The 20733-nt window shown below is 38.1% G+C and overlaps 4 protein-coding genes across 26 annotated transcripts in view; 2 read left to right on the top strand and 2 right to left on the bottom strand.

Moving 5' to 3' along the window:
* The window catches only part of LOC6500276 (rho GTPase-activating protein 100F), a 33735-nt gene extending 27819 nt beyond the window's left edge, over positions 1 to 5916 (top strand). For 6 of the 10 annotated variants that reach the window (XM_014910985.3, XM_032453286.2, XM_014910987.3 and 3 more), the window contains exon 11: positions 9 to 5916. In XM_014910985.3, the coding sequence (XP_014766471.1) occupies positions 9 to 1597 (1589 nt within the window). In that variant the 3' untranslated portion in view covers positions 1598 to 5916. The remainder of the gene's footprint in view (positions 1 to 8) is intronic. The other 4 variants (XM_044714288.1, XM_032453299.2, XM_032453294.2 and 1 more) reach the window with 1 other exon arrangement.
* A 649-nt stretch (positions 5917 to 6565) lies between these two features.
* On the top strand, positions 6566 to 9903 carry LOC116654501. The gene is made up of 4 exons (XM_044714294.1): positions 6566 to 6754; positions 6988 to 7100; positions 7157 to 7488; positions 7557 to 9903. The coding sequence occupies exon 4, from the start codon at positions 8128 to 8130 to the stop codon at positions 9193 to 9195; it is 1068 nt and encodes a 355-aa protein (XP_044570229.1). The 5' UTR covers positions 6566 to 6754; positions 6988 to 7100; positions 7157 to 7488; positions 7557 to 8127; the 3' UTR covers positions 9196 to 9903.
* Positions 9904 to 10573: 670 nt separating this feature from the next.
* Positions 10574 to 17741, bottom strand: LOC26514772. The gene is made up of 4 exons (XM_044714295.1): positions 17602 to 17741; positions 12515 to 12559; positions 12385 to 12454; positions 10574 to 12091 (listed from the first exon to the last, which is right to left on the bottom strand). Exons 1-4 carry the CDS (start codon positions 17655 to 17657, stop codon positions 11915 to 11917), a joined length of 348 nt encoding a protein of 115 aa, XP_044570230.1. The 5' UTR covers positions 17658 to 17741; the 3' UTR covers positions 10574 to 11914.
* Positions 17705 to 20733, bottom strand: part of LOC6500286 (polypyrimidine tract-binding protein 1) — a 134916-nt gene continuing 131887 nt past the window's right edge. For all 14 annotated transcript variants that reach the window (XM_032454221.2, XM_044714290.1, XM_032454215.2 and 11 more), the window contains 3 exons: positions 18789 to 19005; positions 18307 to 18384; positions 17705 to 18246 (listed from right to left, as the gene is read on the bottom strand). In XM_032454221.2, coding sequence (XP_032310112.1) covers positions 18114 to 18246; positions 18307 to 18384; positions 18789 to 19005 — 428 coding nt within the window. In that variant the 3' untranslated portion in view covers positions 17705 to 18113. The remainder of the gene's footprint in view (positions 18247 to 18306; positions 18385 to 18788; positions 19006 to 20733) is intronic.

The raw sequence follows: 20733 nt of genomic DNA, 5'->3' as shown, positions 1-20733 counted from the left end.
CCTTTCAGGCACGGATACCATCAAACGCGGCGCCTCGCCCGTCTCCGTGAAGCAAGTCAAAATCATCGACCAGCCGGCCAGCCCTTACTCCATCGTGCAGAAGAAGCCTCCCCTACAGAAGGACGCGCCTGTGGACATCATCACGCCCACCACCAGATCGGATACAGCCTCAAGTTTGGCTAGTAAGGAAAACGGAGGGTCAATCACCCTTAAGTCAAACGTAGAATTTTATGAAACGCACAAGACACTGGCTCCAGAGGCAGCCGCATACAGCTCCAAATACTCTAGTCTGGAGGCCAAAAAGAGCAGCTACGGGAGCAGCAGCTACACACCAAGCAAGTCTGCCGGCAATGGCCTCTCCGCTGCCGATGACTATAAAGCTATGAGGAACAAGTCAAGTGCCACTTCGAGCTCCAGCTCCTCCCAGGCAACTGTGCTTAGTGCGGGGTCCACGGCCACATCGGCTCCGACAACCTCCTCCGATGACTCGGATGACTTAGTGTCCTACAAGTCCTCAGCTTCCACGAACGCCCTGCTCGCCCAATCGCAGGCTATGACCACCAGTCAGCTGATGTCCAAGTATCTCAAGCGGGAACCGCGGGTGCAATTTACTCCGATCAAGTCTCCAGACTCGCCGTCGCCGCCAGGAGGTGGCGATGGTCTACCCAAGGGAACATACCAGCTAGTAACACCCACATCAAGTGGTCCATCTACCAAGCCGGGAGTAACCACAGGAGCGATTAGCAAGTACACCACTAGCACTAACTCGACGGACTCGAGCCAAAAGATGTCCTCCCCCTCACGACTGTCCAGTGCTAAGGATGCCAAAACTACCACAGGCTCTACCACAGGCTCTACCACCACCACCTCCTCATCCTTGGTGTCCACAGGAAGGAGACTATTCGACAGTCTTGCCTCCTCCTCGTCCTCGGAGACGGAGACCAAGACCTACATTGGAGGCACCGCAAGCGACATAAGGAGCGCAGTAAGCAGTAGTAGTAAGTCGGGAATGGGAACGACCTCAGGCCCTGGCTCCGAGCCGAAAAGTTACGGAAGCACGCTCTTCGGGAGCAGCGGTTTAGGGAACGGAAACCACTCCAGCACCACCACCAAAGGGAACGGAAACCACAATGCCATGCATCTGTATGGAACTCTTCCCAAAAATGGAATTTCCACAGGGGCTGCTCTGTTCGGGAGCTCGGCCAGTAGCTCCTCTTACCACTCAGGGGGAGCAAGTGGGGGTTCTAGTGGAGCAGGCACAGCTAGCAGCAGTGGCGTAAGCTCCATGACGGGTTCCACCAACAGTTACGACTTTTATACTAGCAGTTCGAACAGCAGTAGCACCCGTCCCTTTGCCAACGGCGGTAACAACTACCACACACTAGGAACCTACCGGGCGCAGTATGCGGCCACTAATCCGTTTCTGGACGCCTTCGATGAGAAGCCAGGTTCCGGCAGTAGCAACGGAAAGGAGAAGATAGCGGGGGACAAGATAGGCGTAGCTAGTGCCCACCAGAGAGCCCCAGCATTGTCGTCCTTCGGGTCCTCGTCGGGAGACTCGAAGAACGGAAGCGATGAGTATGACGACATAAAGTGAGCCAAGACGAGTCAGGAGGCTCAGGGGGGTTAGGAGCGTCAGGAGGAAAGGCAATAGATAACTTCACCTATGTGCTTCATTAAACTCTATTCATTATTGATTATCGCTAAAATAAAAGGGAAATCGAATCCAAAACCCCCTAGATTGCAGCTTTCGAGGCTCAAGTTTTCCAGCTTACAGAGGAGGCAGCATACAGAAAAAAAAAAATGGTTCAAGGGAGAAAATATTATTTTACCAACAGCATTTGTAAATAAAGAAAACATACATTAGTGGATGTAGGTAAGCGCGGAAAAGTCGTCGGAGTTAGATGTCATTCAATGCTGAACGTGGTCTTTTCGAGTATTTACAGTTTACAAATTTACAATATGGGAAAGTAAAGCGAATAATCGAATATAAGTTTATCACAACCGTTCTTAGTAATCGACATGCTACTAGAAACTATAAGAGACATGATATCCTAATTACCTTTATAAAGGAAACACCCAATGGCAGAATATATACAAAATACTGAATGAATATTTTCCAAAACCCAATTGAAGCCTTGCGGCCAGCTTATTTCAATCCGAATTCAACAATATTTACGAACAGTATTTTTCAATGAACTAAGCATACATAATAAATGAATCTTGAATCGAACTCAATCGAAAACCCAAAAACTTAATGCATAAATTAAATACAAAATTAAATACAAAAGTACATATACTTAAAAATATACCAGAAGGTTGAACGCGCATTTATTTTTTTTCAAACAACACAACCGACAATTTCTATATATTTACTTAAATGCCCTAGAAAAAGTAATACTATGCTGATATTTTTGAAACTCTCCATCCTCAAGTGGAATGATGTAGATAGATAGAACCTCGGTTCCACGAAACAGACTCTTCTAGCCCGTGCTACGTCTGTGTTTCATCCTGACCAACTTTCAAATTTATACTTCTTTTTACGTGTATGCTAACTAGATATTGGACGTCCTTTTGAGCAATGTATTGCCAAAATTGTTTCTCTACGCCTCCTAGACACATCCATGCCTATATACACCCTACAAAAATATATCAGTCTCGCTAAGAGCGGCGTCGCGCCGAGCGGAACGATCCGAAAGGCTCCGACTGAAGTCGGAGGGAACGCAGATGCATACATGCTACATACAAATACATGAATTTAATGACGAATCGATGTGCTTAGTTTTTGTATGAAACAAAGTCTGATATACACACTAATATACAAACAGTACAGTATAATATTTATAGGCATTTAAACATAAATATACAAACAACAAAACAAAGACAAAACCGATTAAAAATTTATAACATATATAAAGTACTAAAATATTAAAAACTATATACATAAATGACGCTTTGCAACAAAGATAAATTTTGAGCAATTATGTTTGCAAAGCTTCTTGAAATAAATCACTAGTGTTCGTGCAACTGTTCTTAATCCCAAGTAGCATGACGTACACATATATCTCTAATCATCATATTGGATAACCCTGTTAACAAATGCTATGGTCCTGTAAATACCCAACATAAAGTTGTACCGACACAGTAATCTGAAATGCATCTAGCAGTCGGGTCAACCTAGGTTCTAACGATAGGCAAGCTTGGCATGTAACAACCTGATAACGAAATATTATTTAAATTTTGCCTGTGGGCACTGATAAGATAAAAGCTCTAAACGAAAAACTCCAATTATACTCCAAGATACAGGTACATACAAAATTGGAGATGCAGATACCCCAGTTATCCGTAACCACTAAGCATAATCATTCGTCTTCAAACACATACTTCCTTGGCAAGAACCACACTAGAGGTTAATTAAGGTTCCAAGTGCAAGTTAAAGCTCAGATTAAAACTCAGCATCAATTATAACAGGGCTTACGCCATACATAAACATAGCCAAGATCGCGCCTTATTTGATTTTAATATAGATTGAGATTTCCAAAGAGCGTTGAGATTTTAAATAGCAAATTTATCGGTTAACTATTGTCGTATTTATTTGATGGGAATCAAGAGCGTTATACATGAATCTCGAAACCAAAGATTTATAAAACACAACTTAGGCAAATGTGCAGAGTTGGGGCAATTGATTTTTATATAGTGAATTGTTAATTATTGCATATAGAGAGAGTAGAGTTTTTAATATTTAGAGTGTCAACATCAACAAATGGGAGATAGCAAAAGCAGAGTGTTCATTTGTAGAGGTCTAGTTACCGCCTTAGCTGCCCTACCTGTTTATTGATTTTAGGATTTAAATGTCGTACTTACACCAATGAAACGTCAATGTTACTACAGCTATCGCCTTCTTTTAAAAGTACATAAATATATATAAATACTCTGTAACACTTCCCAAACCAATTACTTGATTTGTTCTCCCCCAAAAGCTTTAATCGTTCAACGACCCGAAGGTAACAAATTCGATACATATTCTATACATACTAGTAATGAATACGTCGTGGACTTCGACTCATTTGCGAATTGTTGTGGCTTCTTAGTCGTAGTTAGCTTACGCCTAAGACGTTGATGCAGCAGGTGCATGTGGTGACTGGGAATCAGAGTTGATGGTGGTCAGTTGGTGGTGGGGGAGTGATGGCATGGTGAAGGAAGAAGGAGGCTTTTGCCGCTTGTAACTGCTTTTACCGGGTATGGTTCGAGACCCGACCGATCCTGTTCGATATGTATTTGTCCTTGTACTTAGAAATCGTAAGCATACACTATGGAATATATATCACTGTGTCATATCGTACATTTAAACCGCAGCAGAAGGTAAATTGTTATACAAAAAGTATTCACATATAGGAAACGTATGTAAACAGCCCAAATAATAGCGGCGAAGCAGAAACTAATCAATAATATCAAACATAGTTAATTAAACTAAACTAACTCGATTGGCATGCAACCACGTACTAAAAATTGTATATGCATTTAATTTAGAGAAAAACTACGGAATACGATTTATGTCACACAAAAAAAGAAACGAAACCCAATCCAACCGATGGATTAGGACGCTAATGGTATGCTAGTTGGTTAGCAGTAGGGGACGGCGAATGGAACTATTTTACCGAAATGTATTGCACAATATCGAAACACTTATTAATATTAGCGAACGTAACTAAAAACTTACAGAAAATGGTATGCATTCGAACGGTATCAAAACAAACTGACTCATATAGCAGGCACAGGACTAGCGAACTAGCCCAAACATCTCTGAAGAATCCTTTGGAATACGTTTCCTTTTAAATATTTGAGGCGATCCGTTACTAGAATGTGTCAATAATAGTTTTGGAAGAAGCTTCTTTTCCTTCTCAGTTTCTAGGAGTTTTGAAATCGCGAGGGGTTTCTGCGGGCCGAATGTTTTACGTTTATGCTTGGTTTAGTTGGAGAGTGTATATGCCTACGTCTATACATATATGCATTGAATGTGCCTAAACTATTTTTTTGTTCTTCATAAAACCAGACTCAGCTACCCTGTGTATTCCTACTTTGAGAATCCTTGACGCTTAATGGGGATTTTGTTATTAATGGTCTTTTCGAGCCAAAATTTCATCTGTCACACTTAACAAGTAAATGGAGACCAAATGCTCAGGGCTTTAGCGAGTTATAGTAGTCTTAACAATATACAAAACCAAAAACACAAGGGGAAACCCACTTAAGAATTAAGGGAAAAAACATCATGAGCATGCTCCATCAAACGTTAGGCAATCGCGTTTTAGTTCATACTTTAGCTCTTGTCACAACAATAATAAGAACAATCCAGAGAACAAACTTACAAAATCCAAGCAATCAATTTGTTGAAAAAGACTGAAAACGTAATAAAACAAAAAGATACGAGAACACTACGGGAAAAGATACTGTAAAGAGAATCCCTTTTGCAGACAGAGTTGTCATTAATTTCGATATAGTGGCGTCAGATACATATATTTCGAGAATCCCCAGTCATGAAAGTCTCAGAGTTTCCTTTTTTTCCTTTGCAACCAGTTAGAAATGTTCAGTTTCAAACCTTTTAGCGCGTCATTGAACTCTACCAAAAACGATATAAAATCTTAAAGTAATAGTGAAATATTAGCGGAAATAATACAAAATATTACCACCAGCAATTTGCTACTTAATTAATATGCAAGTTTAATATTCAATGCTATGAGCAAAAGTCTAACAAATAGTTCAAATCGTGTCGAGGCGAGATACGAGTTTTCATGTAGGAAAAACCAACAAATACCCCAAAAAACTATCACAAAATTACTCCCGATTGTATTTTACAAATTTGAAGTCACTTTCTAAGCCCACCATTAAAGGAAGAAACCGAATAATAATTAAACTAACGAGAATCTATAAATTTGCTTTACTAAAATGCAATATTTGTTTAGTCTACACTCTCACAATATAAATTTGAACAAAGCCCATAAAATAACATAATATAAGAACGTATATGTACATATATATATTTATATGTATTGATATATACGCAGCGGCGAGCCGAAGGAGAATAACAACCAACTCAACCAACTGACACGGTCTAATATTTCGGGGCGAGATTAGAAGGGATAATACTCTGATTTACCACTGCCACAATAAGAAACAAGCAAGTGTAACGTTTATAGAGACATAATGCAGCCAGAAATATGGCTAATGGATAAAATATAAAATAAATGCAATTATACAAAATGTGTGATTGTGTAATTGAGGAACAGTAAAATTTAATTACTATTATTTGATGAAAGAAATTACAATAATAATTATCTCATAATTATTAAAAAACAAAGAAAACAAATACAAACTAAAACCGAATCGTTCTTTGCGTGAAAATAAAGCGATGTTAAATTATTTAATGAAAATATATATACAAATAAATAACAAAATAGTCCTGCGTTTTATTAACATTTTAACTATAAAATTATAGTTTTTTACATTTTTTTCATATTTATTTGTTATTATATCTCGCTAAGCTGTGAATGATTTTTTTTGTTATTGTACACTTTTTTGAATTTAGTTTTTACGGTTTAGTTTTTTGTGGTTACTCTGATATCTCCAATCATAAATAGGAAGGCATAAATAGGGAAGGGTAAAATTGGCCACATCGACAGGGTCTTGTGAGATGAGCTTTGCGAATGTTGGATATTCCTTGAATCTGGACCATAAGCTTTGTGGAGAAAATGATGAAGTGAGTAGAAACACCCTCTGCTTCCTATTATTTAAACACAGTGGCCAAGATATTTTGAATTAAGAATCAAAATAAGTTTCGATTATGCACATCTCGAGCATTTTCATAGTTTTTACTTTTTCCATCCGATTAACTGTAAACATCTGGGCATTTGGGAACAAAATAACCTTTAAAAAATGGGGACTTAAATCCTTATGTTTTTTATTAATGTAATTTTTATTTATTTCAAACAGATTAGCCACGAAGACTGACGATTCTGGGAAGAAACACATGCTACTGACAATCGGGAAAAAGTCACTCAGAAACGCATCCAGCTACGAATTATGGATTAAGGAAGCAGAAACATGTAAGTAGATACTACAATTTTAAACCTGTACAACAAAATAATTATAAATTTTACAGACCAACAAACAGTGCGGAAGTTCGATTAGCAGTAGAAAAATACCCTGCTATTATCATTTAAACCTTTGTAAAACCGGTCCATTGTAATTGGATATAAGAATTGGACTACGATGGAGAAAATCTAAAAAAATCTGGATATTTGTGTCTCGATTTTTTGCATTGACGAGTTTTGTTCGAATTATATAGCCTTCCTGCACGGCAAGTACTTCCGAATTGTTCACAAAAACTGGCGCTTCTATTCCAACCTACCAACTAACGATAAGAAAAATATTTAATCAATATTATGTAAATTATTGTTACTGGGATTGAGCACTGAAGCGAATTGCAAAGAGGTAAGGCTTGAAATATTTAACATAACTGACCATATTTTTTAATTTACACCTTTCAATAATTCTTTTAGTTATAAACTTGGCCGAGAAGTAATCTATTGCCTTCACTGTCGCATCTAAACGAGGATAGCCGTAGCAGACTCTGATTCGAGATCCACAAATTTCCGGAATGTATAATTTTTATCTTGACGGCTCTACTGTCCCTTTTTGTGAGACGTTGGCATCACAGCTCACCAGAAGATGAAGGAGTTTTAGTATACCATTCCATGACTTTTCCTAAAGCATTGAACCGATTGTATCATTTTTAAAAACTTTTTGTATATGTCGTAGAATGGTTAGTTTGTCCATAGTACATGTGCGTACAGCTTTGGTGTGGCGACACATTGTCTAGTAGTTGTGCGTCATGTGCGTACAGCTTTGGTGTGGCGACACATTGTCTAGTAGTGTTAGAATGCACAGTAGCTGAGGAAAAGGGACACACTCTGCTGCTGAGCATGGTCTGGTCGGAGAGCGCGGACTGAATGCAAGTAACAGAGATGGCAATAGACTTTGCAGAAATGAGACAGAACTCTGTGTTACGCAGGTCAGTTTGGATGCGTCTCTTGCAACGAGCAGAACTTGCTGTGCAAACTTACTGAAAATATGGAATCGTTGGAGGGATCTCCGTCATCAGAAGTGGGATCTGCTTTGCCTACTGATCGTGCCACCGATCCGTATTTGTTGGCGTTGGAGCTGCAAAACCGCAACCTACTGGAAATCATCAAAAACATGCAGACACCAAGGGCACCGCCAACCGATGGAAAAGTGTCACATGTAACTCTTCCAAAATTCAATCCTGACAGTGCTGGAGCAGATGCTTCTTCGTGGTGTTCAACAGTGGACCTAATTTTTGCGGATAACGTGCTCGAGGGTAGCAATCTGGTGATCGCCCTAAGCAAGGCACTAGAAGGCGGCGCATCACAGTGGCTTTCCCAAATTTGCTTTGCCGGCATCACTTGGGCGCAGTTCAAGGAGCTGTTTATACAACGCTTTGTTGGAATTGAGACTTCTGCCGCCATGCTGTTAAATGTTCTGAATGGTCGACCAAAGCCGGAGGAGGGCTTCGCTGAATACGGTAGCCGTATTGTTACGCTACTTATGTCAAAATGGAAAGCCAAGGATTTGGAAGAAATAGCGGTATCTGTGACTCTTTCTCACATGGCGCAAATAGATAACAAGTTGACGCACTTGGTTTTTACAAACAACGTAAAAACTCGCAATGAGCTACAACAACAGTTACACGCACACTCTTTCAAAAAGCGCAGTATAGATGACGATTCAACAGGCTCGGAGCGCAAGAAGTTCAGGTCTCCGACACCGACGGAATGCAATTACTGTGGAAAGGGTGGTCATAAATACGCCGAATGCCGTGCTCGCTTGGAAAAGGGTCAGAGCAAAGGCAAAATCAACAGCAGCAGCAACATGACTGGACCGAAGGATTGGTCAAGTGTCAAATGCTTTAAATGTGACGAAATAGGACATTTTGCATCCGCTTGTCCAAAAGGCCGTACGTATGAGAAGCGGGTAGATATCTGCACAGTAGCTCCACCGACTGGAATAATGAGGGCATCCGGTGAGTCTATTCCATTTTGTTTTGATTCAGGTGCTGAATGCTCCTTAGTGGAGGAAAGCGACATGGATAAATTTAAGGGGAAACAAAAGAATAAATAACATTGTAAAACTTAACGCCGAGGGTACATACATAGGTGGTAGGCATTTTGGCAAATCGTTTGAGATTGTCAAAATATTAAATGGAGATAGATGTCTGTCCTTAGCAAGTAAGCGAATTTACAAATATTCCCATGAATTCTTAAGAGCTTTGCCGAACAATCAGCTAATACGCAAAGATAGAGACGGCATGATGAAAAAAGCGTCTGACAATAAAGAAAGAGATTCAAAAAGAAAAAGAAAAAAAAGGGGTGGCATAAATTAATGTATAGAGATATACCGAACAGAATTTAATGTTAAAAAGTGTTAAAGGAACTACACTAAAGTTATTTCAATGTGTTAAAGGAATTACACAAATGTTTAAAAGTGTTAAAGGAACTACACTAAAGTTATTTCAATGTGTTAAAGGAATTACACAAATGTTTAAAAGTGTTAAAGGAACTACACTAAAGTTATTTCAAAGTGTTAAAGGAACTACACTAATGTTATGTGTTAAAGGAACTACACTAATGTTATGTGCTAAAAGAACTACATTAATGTTATATCGTAAGACGTGTAAAAGGAATTACAAAATTGTTAAAATGTGCCAAAGGAAATGCACAAAGGTTTTATTTTACAAAAGAGGATAATGTTATTAAAGAATAACAAAATGAGTTAATAAGATTATGTTTAATTGAAGAAATGTAATGAATACAGAAGATTTGATATTTATGTAAGTGATTTTTATTTTTGAAAGCTTTTGTCCAATACATGAAGTAAAAAGAAAGAAAAAAATCTATTTAAGAATAAAGAAAAGTTTAAAGAGAAATTGAGTCTCGTGGTATTGAAAACAAAACACACGAGGACGTGTGAGTTGTCAGGAAGGCCGTGTCGTAGAATGGTTAGTTTGTCCATAGTACATGTGCGTACAGCTTTGGTGTGGCGACACATTGTCTAGTAGTTGTGCGTCATGTGCGTACAGCTTTGGTGTGGCGACACATTGTCTAGTAGTGTTAGAATGCACAGTAGCTGAGGAAAAGGGACACACTCTGCTGCTGAGCATGGTCTGGTCGGAGAGCGCGGACTGAATGCAAGTAACAGAGATGGCAATAGACTTTGCAGAAATGAGACAGAACTCTGTGTTACGCAGGTCAGTTTGGATGCGTCTCTTGCAACGAGCAGAACTTGCTGTGCAAACTTACTGAAAATATGGAATCGTTGGAGGGATCTCCGTCATATACAATTGTATTTTTATTATTTATTATATAAATTACTAACAAAATACATGGCTAAAATTGATTTCAATACATTTTACTGTGTAAAAAAGTCTTATTCTACTTAATTATAATCGTTTAAGAAATTCCGCATCGAAATCGGATGAGAAATGGCCAAATTGGTTCGCTTAAGGGGGCAGGATGGTTTCAGGGGCTGAAAAAAAGCACATTTTTGCGATTTTTTTTCCTCATTTCTGAGTGAATGAAATGATCCAATTTTTTTACACGATAAGTGGCTATATTTGTAGAGTATTTAAGAATATTTTTTATTAAGAAATAATTATTATTTATTCCGTGACGGCAGTCGGCCGGAGTCGCTTCAAAAAATTGGTCTCTTGCGGTGCGTAAAGTCTGGCCTTACAGTGTTATCTAAAATCAAAAAATTGAATTGATTTACTTAAAATATTTGTTTCTTGTGCGGATGAACGAAACCATTTTGAAAAATATGCAATTTTGGATTTTTGGCGCGGTTTCAAAGTCAAAAGTGCCATTTTTACATAAAAATCCGCCCATTTTTGCCCCTAAAAAAAGTAAAAAAAAATTTAAAAAAAAAAAAGCGTTCGTTCATCCGCAAGTATTTATTGTATTAAAGATGTGTACAAAATTTTATTAAGATCCGAGCATTACTTTTTGAGTTATGTTACGCACCGACTTGGAAAATGCTGTTTTGAGAAAAACGCGTCTAAAGTTTTAAAAGCAATGGAAAGGTTATGGAGAGAAAGAAACTAGAAAATCGGTATCTCAGCAAGTTTTAGTCCGATCGACATGAAACTTTCACAGGATATTCCTAAGATAATGTTCTATTATATAAAAAATTTCTGAAAAAAAAATTGTTTTGAAGTCTCAAACCATCCTGCCCCCTTAATTTGGTTCTCCTGAATTGTTTAAGACCACTCCCGTCGCAATCGGATGGAAAATGGCCGAGTTGTTAAGTTTTTAAAAAAGTATTTTCGGCGCAACGACATTCTATTTATACTTGCCCCATGCCAGAACCGATTGGGAATCATAAAATCAAGGGAGTAACAGCGCACGCCGAGGCGCGAAATTCAAATTTTGTGTGTTGCCTATATTGGCCATTTCTTATCCAATTTCGATGCGGAATGTTTTAAACGATTAAAATTAAGTAAAATAACCGTCTTAGATATGAAAATGGATATTTTGGGTAATAGCGATTTTCCGTTGGCTTTGGGCCAAGATATGTAATTTTGTCAATATCTTGGCGATTTCTCATGCGGTTTTTATGTGGGAGGCGCTAAATGACACAGACGGTTATTATTCTTGAGCTAAAGAAAAACTTGGGAAAAAACATTTGTATATTGGAGGATTGAGGATATCCATAAAATGAAAGTTTTATTGAATATTTCACAAATAGAGTTACACATTTATACATAGTTTTTTGGCAAATAAATGATATACAAAAAATATAGTTATTTATTTTAAACAATAGTGAACGATAATTACTATGACTTTTATAGAAAAATAGAAATACATCGATGACATTCGAAAAATATTGTTCTGAAGGCCTTTAACGCACAGATTTCGATGGTTTTCTGAAGATCCTCCTTCGATTGTGGGCGATGAATTTGGGGTAATAGGGTGTTGATCCACTTTAATAGACGTCCCGCTGTCGGATAAGACTCGGTCACCTGGAAGGTAAATCGAAATTTTTTTCAAAAATCGGCGAATGGATTTTGTTCTATTATAATGATCTATTGAAGTTCAAAGACATGGTTTGGTAATGTTATTCATTTCCGAATTGATAGGGAAATGGTCGAGAAACCGTTTAAAAATTAATAAATTTTAGATATGGAATAAATAAAGAATGGTATGTTATGCAATGGGAAAAATGGATTTAGATTCGATTTTCGATTGAGAATATATTAAAAATACCTTGGCTATCGTATTTAAATAATAGGTAGCAAAGCGGTTTTCTACTCACTTCACTATTTTTTCCACAAAGGTTCTGCTTCAGATCCAAGGAAAGTTCAACCTCCGCAAAGTTCGTCATTCTGTAGAAAAAAAAGGATAATTATAGTTTTGTAAAGGAGTAAAATGTTAAATCTACTCACAAGACTGCAGGACCGCTTGTCCTGGTAGCGGGGAATTTTATCAGTCTGTTTGAAAATTAATAAAAATAATATTATTTTTTGGTAGTCAATTCAACAGAAGAAATGCAAACAAAATGCATTGTGAATTGTTTTTTATTATTTGCCTGGTCTTACGACCTGCTATTCTTACCATTTTCGATGTTTGCATCATCAAGATTTAGCTAGGAGTGTTTTCCTCAAAGAGAAATTTTGTGATAACCGGCGTTTCTGAAGATAAGGCTCTAATCATCTGACCAGCATCTTTTAATTACGGCAGCAGAATTAGCGACGTTATCTTTGTTAAAAAATCGCAGTACTCATCCAATTTTGCCAAAAGGCAAATAAAAGAAAATTGTTAAATACCCTTATTAAAACATGAGTTATGATTTGAATCATTTGTATTTTATTTTTATTTCTCAAATATTTTCAATAATTAATTTTATAATAATTATTTAATTAATGCTTGTAACATAACAAATATTCTTCTCATATCATTACAATCTCATTGCTGCTTTCCATTCAAATTTCGATGCCAACGCCGCAGCCTGCAGCCTTTCACCTCCACTTAGGAGCCATATTATGTCTTTGTTACCCTTTAGTTCTAGGTTTCTTCAGCTCAGCAAGATAATTCTTTAATTGTTCATAAATTTATTTTAATCCCCGCATTTGCATTCATGCCATCGATTTTTAATTTCATAATGAAAATGTATCATTAAGTTTTTAAAAATTAAGAGCGCGTAGCTGCATTTAAATTTTAATTCATGCCATGAATTGTATTTGTTGTTTTTTGCAGCCGCAATACAATATATATATATATACATACATATATATATTTATATATTTATATATATATATATATATATTTAAAGCAATACAATTTGCTTTTATTTGATTTCAATTTTCTGCTTATATACAATACACTTAAGAGATTTGTAGTAAAATTTGGTGAGAAAAAATTTCCATTACATAAACGTCGCCTGTAGTTCATGTTTAGTTTTTTGTTAAGAGCGTAAAATGATTAATTGGTTGTATTATCTTTAAATTGTACAATTAGAGAGCACAAAAGTTTTCTTGCTTGGTGTATACTAAAAATTTTATTTAAGAAATGTTTGATTGTTTCGCGTGTGCCTATTCGCAGTTGGATTAGTTAAGCAGTTAAGAGTCAAGATTCAGGGGAGGATTCTAAGATTTTTTTCCCCGTTGCTAACACTTGCAAGTTGCAACAATTCAGAAAAATTAATAGCTGCGTGAAGTGAGAGTTGCGTAGTGACTGACATTATTCTCTTTGAGAATATCTCCTGAAGACCGGGTTCCAATAAAACAAATAATGGCGTGCAACTGGCCGATCGCCGTCGCCTAATTTGTTTAAGTACCTTCGATACCCTCACTAGGTTTTTATTTGTTTAATAGTTAAATGTTGGACCCTTTTTAAATTTCGCAATAATGCCTGACCTATGAAAAACCGCACCACAAGTGTTTTTAGAAAGACCATGAAAATAAAACTTTGGTAAAAGCAAGCGTAAGAAAGGATATGGGACGATCGAATCGACAAATTTTCAAGTTACAATTACTTTATATTTATCCGTTTCCCGTATTGATTTTACTTCCGCAAGTTTTACTAAAGTTAAGTTTCTTTAACCATTAACCGTTTTTACTAAAAAGTAGGAACTTCTGCCTGTTGTCCTGTTTTCAACGTACGTTCTGTAATAATTTGTGATAAAACGCAATTCCCGTGCACTGAAAAACAATTGACTACATATACATATAAAGCAGCATTTGAATTGTTCTTCCTGTACCAAAACAAACAAAACATTATGTTAACAACTTTTTAATTTGCGCTTCATTAGGATATAGCTAAAACCGCGCACGATACTTTTCCTATTAATAATACCTAACTGATTTCAAAACCTTTAACACAAAATGCACAAATAAGTATATGTAATTGGATTTAGTATTCTGTTCCTTTCATAATCCGAACACAAACGAGTTTTCCATACTCCGTTTATGACATTTTTCGGTCCGTTTTTCCTAAAATACATACATTATTTGTTTTAGACTTTCCCAAACTAACAAATTTTTAACGTGAGCTGCACTATCTCGTAACTGACCGCGTCATTTTATAATAACCCCCTTGAGTTTTTTACTCAATTTGTTTAAAATGTCGTTAACTGAAACATGGGGGTGGGAGTGGGTTATTTGCGGATTAAAAATGTACTTCCCGTATGCCAAATAATGTTGATATGTTTTCTGTTAGTGCTGTGGCATGTACATATATGTTTTGCGCTGTGGTTTCTTGAAGTAAAATATGATCCTGGTTTCTTTCACTGCTCTCTCAAGGCTGCTTTCGAGTCTTTTCTCACTTGATGCATCCCATTCATCAATTTATATAGTATATAGTTATAGCTACAATTACATATATATCTCTGAATTCGTCTAATGGTAAAAGTAGCACATATGTATGCATTCAAGGGTACTGAACTGAGGGTACTCTTTATTCGTTTTTTTTTCCGTATCGCCTTCGCATGTAAGTATATGTATGTATAGTTCAGATTAGTCTTTATTTTAATATGCTTCACTTTTTGACTTCACTGCGTTTTGGTAAAATTTCTATCGCTTTGCAAATGGTAATTATCCTTCAACGTAAAACTGATTTACCAAAGTGGTTGCTTTCTTATGGGTTTCATCCATCCAAACAATGGCCATTCGTCCACCAGAGATCATTTTCGACGGTCTCGGATTTTAGTTGGCAAAAGTAGCAACGCTCTATCATCAACGGATGTTCTCGTTGGATTCTTCTTATTTGGGGGTTGTCAATTTAATTGTAAATTAATTATTAGTTGTGTAAATCTACTTGGTAAAGTAATACTTTTTAGTGTACTGTTTTGTCAAATAGCTGCATTGTCTACTCATCTCATCTCGCCTCATCTCCTCCTCTTTAATTCGTCATTTGTATCTGTAGTGTATCGTTATCTTTTATCAGAGTTTAATGTATATTTGTATCAATTGCAATTCAATTTTAGTATATTAATTCGAATGCTGTTTGATCGGTGTCTTGTTCACTATCAACATTTGCACGCTGTAGCGCCATTGTATCTATGTATATTATCGTTGGGCTAAATGTTTGATTATGCTTTTAACGCTGCATACCAAAGGACAGCTCCTGTCCAGCTGTCACCTGTCTCTTTGATAGTCTTTCCTGACTTGTGGTCTATATAGTGCAGGGGAAGATTTAGAGGTGCTTCTATTCCCTACGGTTGATGCAGTTTTGTAGAGTTGAGTTCGTTAAATATTTATGAAATTTTGATTTGTCAACAGTTCTCGTTTGAAATTCTAGCAGTCGTGGATCCGATACAGACGTATGTATATAGTGTCCATATCAGTATCCCATTACCTTGCATCGATGCGCTAACACAACTTGTGTGTATACAGTGTATAGGGTATATGTATATAAGTAGTAGACATAGATATAGAGCACATATGTATGTGAGTATGATAAATAGGTATAAGGGTAAGGTTATGATAGATAGCTACTTGCATTATGTATATATGAAACGCTAGAGTTTGTCCAAGAGTTTTGTAAGATTTAGCCGAGAGAGTCGCAGGGAGAAGTGTTAGGCCCCTTAAACTATTATCTGATTCTTCGGCTGCTCCTGTTTTCAACCATCTTACGGCTACTGTTTGTGTATATGTTTCGGTTTCTGCACTGCCTGCGACTGGTTTTTGATAAATGTATGTAATGTAGTACTTCAATAAATGTTCAATATTTTACTGTTGCTTTTCGTACACGTTTTAGCTTTAATATATTCATTCATTATACTCTTATCGACTTTACGTTCACTTTTTGTTTTCTCTGTATTTTTGTGTGTTTTCTCCATTTTTAATTTTAAATTACGATCACTGCTACTTATGCTTACCAGCTAAATTCATATAATTTTAATTATAATTAGTTGCTTTCTCTGCTCTGCTCAATTTTTGTCTGTGGTTCGTTTGTTCTTTTGCGCCAACGTATAAATAATTTCACTTTCTAAATATACTTATATAAACCTTCATGTCTGTATCTAGTTGGTTTTTTTTTTCTTTTTCTTTTTTTTTTAAATATTTTTTTGTGTAACCATGTGTAAATGTTTTTTTGCATGTTTAAATATGTGTTTATGGTGTCTGTTGTAAAATTATCAAAAAATCATTCAGTTTTGTTTTCTAAAACACGTGTCTTTCATTATCATTAGGCCTATGATTAAATATAATTATCCTTTACTTTTAAACTTTTCTTGAGATTACACGTTTGTATCTAAAAATTTGTTTAATTTCCTGTTTCATGGTTTGTTGTAGTTCAATACATACTTTCGCATATGCATATATGTATATTCGATTGTGTATAATTTGCGCTAGCTTAACAACACTTACATATACATACACACACAAAGGGTTACGTACACGTTGATTTAACTGTCATTTAAAATTATTATTCTCGCTTTATACGATGCTAATCAAACGGACGTGCCAGGGGGGCCGAGCGTTGCCGCTGCTCCCCGCAAGACGCCCACGCTTGGGATTTGATTGGGTTTCTTTAAAACGTAATAAAATTATTCTTAAGCTTCATTTTACGTTAATTCATGCGCTTACGGCTTAGGACTCTGTGTGCAATTCTGGGCCCCCTATCTTCCTGTCCGGCCCCAATATTTTTAATTCTACAAAATGAAAAACATTTACGAGCAATTGTTTTGCGCAATTTGCAACTGAAGTTGCATACTTGTAAAAAATTAACGTTAAGTTGCTTCTTCCTTTTAAAATATAATAACAGCATCATGTACATAATAAAACGTTTCCTAATTCATTTTTAACGTAATTTCTCTTCTTTTCATTTTTGTTCTGTCTCTGACTACCTGTCGTTTTTTAAAACCAAAACACAGTACAGTGCACTAAAAATATATCTAAGTTACGAACCTCACTTCTTGACGTAAACATACATCTTGACAACTCTATAAATTTTTTGTTTTCACTTGATTTTTAATTTTATATGCGATGCAAGTTCCTTAGAAACTATAGTTTTAAAGTTATGCTTAACTTACGGTGTTGCTGATTGTTTAGTGGGTTGTTTTTGTTTGTTTTTGTTTGTGGTTTGCATATGCGTTTTGTTTTGATTTTCCCTTCTCTGTATGTATACTTCCTTAATTCATTTGTGTATATTTATTTAACTTTCGCGCTTGTCTCTTTAGAAATTTTGTAAGCTTCCAAGACTGACTTGAAAACAGTCGCGGGTCCTGGGCTAAGAGTTAGATTCTCTGAATAAAATTGGTATAGCTCATGCATCGATTGTTGCCGCTGGTTGATCGGTTGGGTTGGGTTAAGTGGGCTGGGTTTTGATTTGATTTCATTTATCTGATTTGATTCGGGTTTCTGATCTGGCTTCCTGTCCTCCGATTCTGACTCGGAAGCTTCAATTAAAATGGGCGTGCATCCTCCTTGTACTACGGATTATAGATTGTATCTGTTGTTGCCAGCAAATCTGAAGCTGTTGGTGGTGCATGTAGCTGCCGTTTGCACCCAGTCAGGTTCAGTGAACCTGACCACGGATCGGATTCTAGATGTTCGACTTGGAGAAGCTAACGCGCAGATGGTTGGACTCGGATAACTGGTGGTTGTGCATCTTGATCAGCGCCAGCACAGCCTCCTCCACAGACGACAGTTGTAGCAGCGCCATTTTGCGGTCCTTGCTGCAATATTTAATGTAAATTAGAGCTGTACTCCACAAAAATATAACTCCAAGGGCTTACGGGAAAAATTTGAATGCTTTGACTTCGAAGCTATTCGAGGTGAAGGCTTCCTTGATGTCATCCTCAGAGCAGGAAGAGCTGTGGGGAAGAGCAGGAGCATTAGTACGGTTTCAAATTAACAGTCATCGATTTAAGGGTGCGTTGTGTAGGTGGCTGCATGCTGTGCGGCAGGTTCATTGATTCCGCCTGGCAGGTGGTGCACCAAGGACCCGTCTCATAAATTCACGCAGCAGAGGGCAGACACCATTCCGCGTCCTGTGTCCTCTATCGCCGCCGCCCCCCATTTCCAAAGTGAATTCAGACCTGGCGGGGCGCTTTGTCATATTTGGCAGACGCGGCCCACGCGGGGTGTCTGCCGGCTCATAGCCGTAATTGTAATTGCCTTGTCGTCCTGTCCAAAGGCCCCCTCAGTCGCAGTCTCAGTCTCAGACGCGGATCCTTGGCGCTGGCACACCTTTAAGCCTCTCAGGTGGAATACTTACGGAATGTTGCTTAAATGCAGTGTCGCCGATGGCGGATAAATGTTTTGGTAGTTTTTGCTTCCGGGCTTCTTGAAGCGGTGCAGCGGGTTCTGGGAGTAGTCACGAGTGAGTCCGGCGTCCGGCTGTCCCTCCTTGGGCAGCTGCACGGCCTGGTGTTTGCTGGCCATCACACGTATTGGCTTGCCCCATAAACGTAATTTATCAAGGTGAGACATAGCTGTGGAGCAGAAGCAAACGTAACAAAAACATTAAAATGGGTAAAAAGTCGTTGTATCTTAGGATGTGTGGGGCTATAAATGGAGCTGTGCAAATGTAATTTATACGCTTCTTCTACGCTCGGAAGCTATAAAGTTGCTTGCGTGATGATACTGAGGTGCAGGTACAGAAAACTTTATCCGCGAGTAGGTGGACCCAGAACAACTTCGTCCGCATATCCTGTAATAATTATTTCTAGGCCCCAGCCTCAATTCTCAGCGTCAAAACTGATGCTGCTTGAAAGACGCGAATTTGAAAGACACTTTTTTTCAGTGCCGCCAAAGACGCCGCCAACGGAGGATGTCGAACAAAGTCAGCAATAAGTGAGGGCAAATATTTACATACTGAAATGTAACTGCAACTTTATCAATGTCGTCTGCCTTTGGTGATTTATTCGAGCTGAAATGCTTGTTCGGCCATAAAAGTATTACCAAACAAAAGTTCCTCTCCCCGGAAGGAGGGACACCAGTGCAGTGGAAGTTGCGACGGACTCTTGCTTTATTTCTCGTGCCCTGGGTAGTCATAACACCTGAGGCTCACTCGAAATGGAATCGGAATGGAATGCATGTGCAACAAGGATACGTACTTAAATACAATTCAATTTCCATTCCAATTTCTATTTGAGCTTCGATTACGTTTTATTTAATTTCAGCTTTGCGCCAAGTCACCCGACTTCCTGTCCAGGGCAACTGTCCAAGTCCCTTTCGGAGTTTCTCAATTCTCATGATGTGCATTATATTAATAAATTACATCACATTTTATCACTGCCCCAGTGTTTCATTGTGAAGCAACATGCTTACTCAGCCATTTATTGTTTGCCTAATGGATTAAATGATTTTACAAAAAAAGCAAAGCGCACGAATATAATAAATTGTAAAATAAAGGAGCGCGCGCCAGCAGTGACAAAGATTGGGCTGCTCATATGGCCTGAACATCATTTTTTTATTCCCGGCTGTATGACACTTGTAATAAAGATTAATGTGAAGGCGAGACACTTTTGGAGAGTCAGGCGAGCAAGGGGCTACAACTTTGCCCACAAATGCCAAACACTGAGCACGCAATGTTTCATCTGCTGCTTCTGCTGTTCGGCCCGTCTCAAAAAGTATCTTAAACTTTTAATTACAAGGCTGGGTCTGGGGCTGTTGCTGAGGCCGAGTTTGCTGACCAAAATTATGGCAGCCCTGAAAATTATTATAAACTTACGAAAACAAAAGGGCGCAGGGCCACGGGGAAGGGGATAAGGGACCCGAAAAGTAAGTGAAATGACTCGTAAATGAGCCTTCGAGGGGTTCCCGTGCAACGTTTCTGTCCTAAGACTTTTAAGCACCATACACTTGGGACTAACCCCACTCAGGCCGTCGGTGAGCCGTGAGTCCAGGTGAGCCGCACTCCAAGTGGAGGTGGTGCCAGTTACCTTGGCTGCATGTATCTTCCATGATTTGAACGATTAATGTCGAGCTATTCTCTGACTATGATCTACGGCCCCACTAGCCAGACACTTTATTATCTCTGGCTCGTAAACTAGGCGAAGCATCCTCTGATTCGGATGCGGATGCGGATTCGGTTCTAGTTTTCCTGGCTCAGTAATTAATTGTGGTCTGCGGAGGGCCGGGCGCCAAGTCCTTCAAACAGTCACTTAGCGTTGTCAACCCACTGAGAGCAGGAAAACTTTCACCGAACCGAACTCCCA

The sequence above is a fragment of the Drosophila ananassae genome, chromosome 2L (genome assembly GCF_017639315.1).
Source record: "Drosophila ananassae strain 14024-0371.13 chromosome 2L, ASM1763931v2, whole genome shotgun sequence".
NCBI lineage: Eukaryota > Metazoa > Arthropoda > Insecta > Diptera > Drosophilidae > Drosophila > Drosophila ananassae.
The sequence above is the reverse complement of the archived record's forward strand: the minus strand, read 5'-3'. Positions and strand labels throughout refer to the sequence as shown.

Coding starts and splice junctions, on each gene's coding strand:
- LOC116654501 (XM_044714294.1), top strand. CDS start 8,128: ATGGAATCGTTGGAGGGATCTCCGTCATCAGAAGTGGGATCTGCTTTG.
- LOC26514772 (XM_044714295.1), bottom strand. CDS start 17,657: ATGCAAACCACAAACAAAAACAAACAAAAACAACCCACTAAACAATCA. Junction 12,560..17,601: donor ACTAAACAATCAGCAACACC/GTAAGTTAAGCA, acceptor ATTTTCAAACAG/ACTGATAAAATTCCCCGCTA. Junction 12,455..12,514: donor ACAAGCGGTCCTGCAGTCTT/GTGAGTAGATTT, acceptor TTTTTTCTACAG/AATGACGAACTTTGCGGAGG.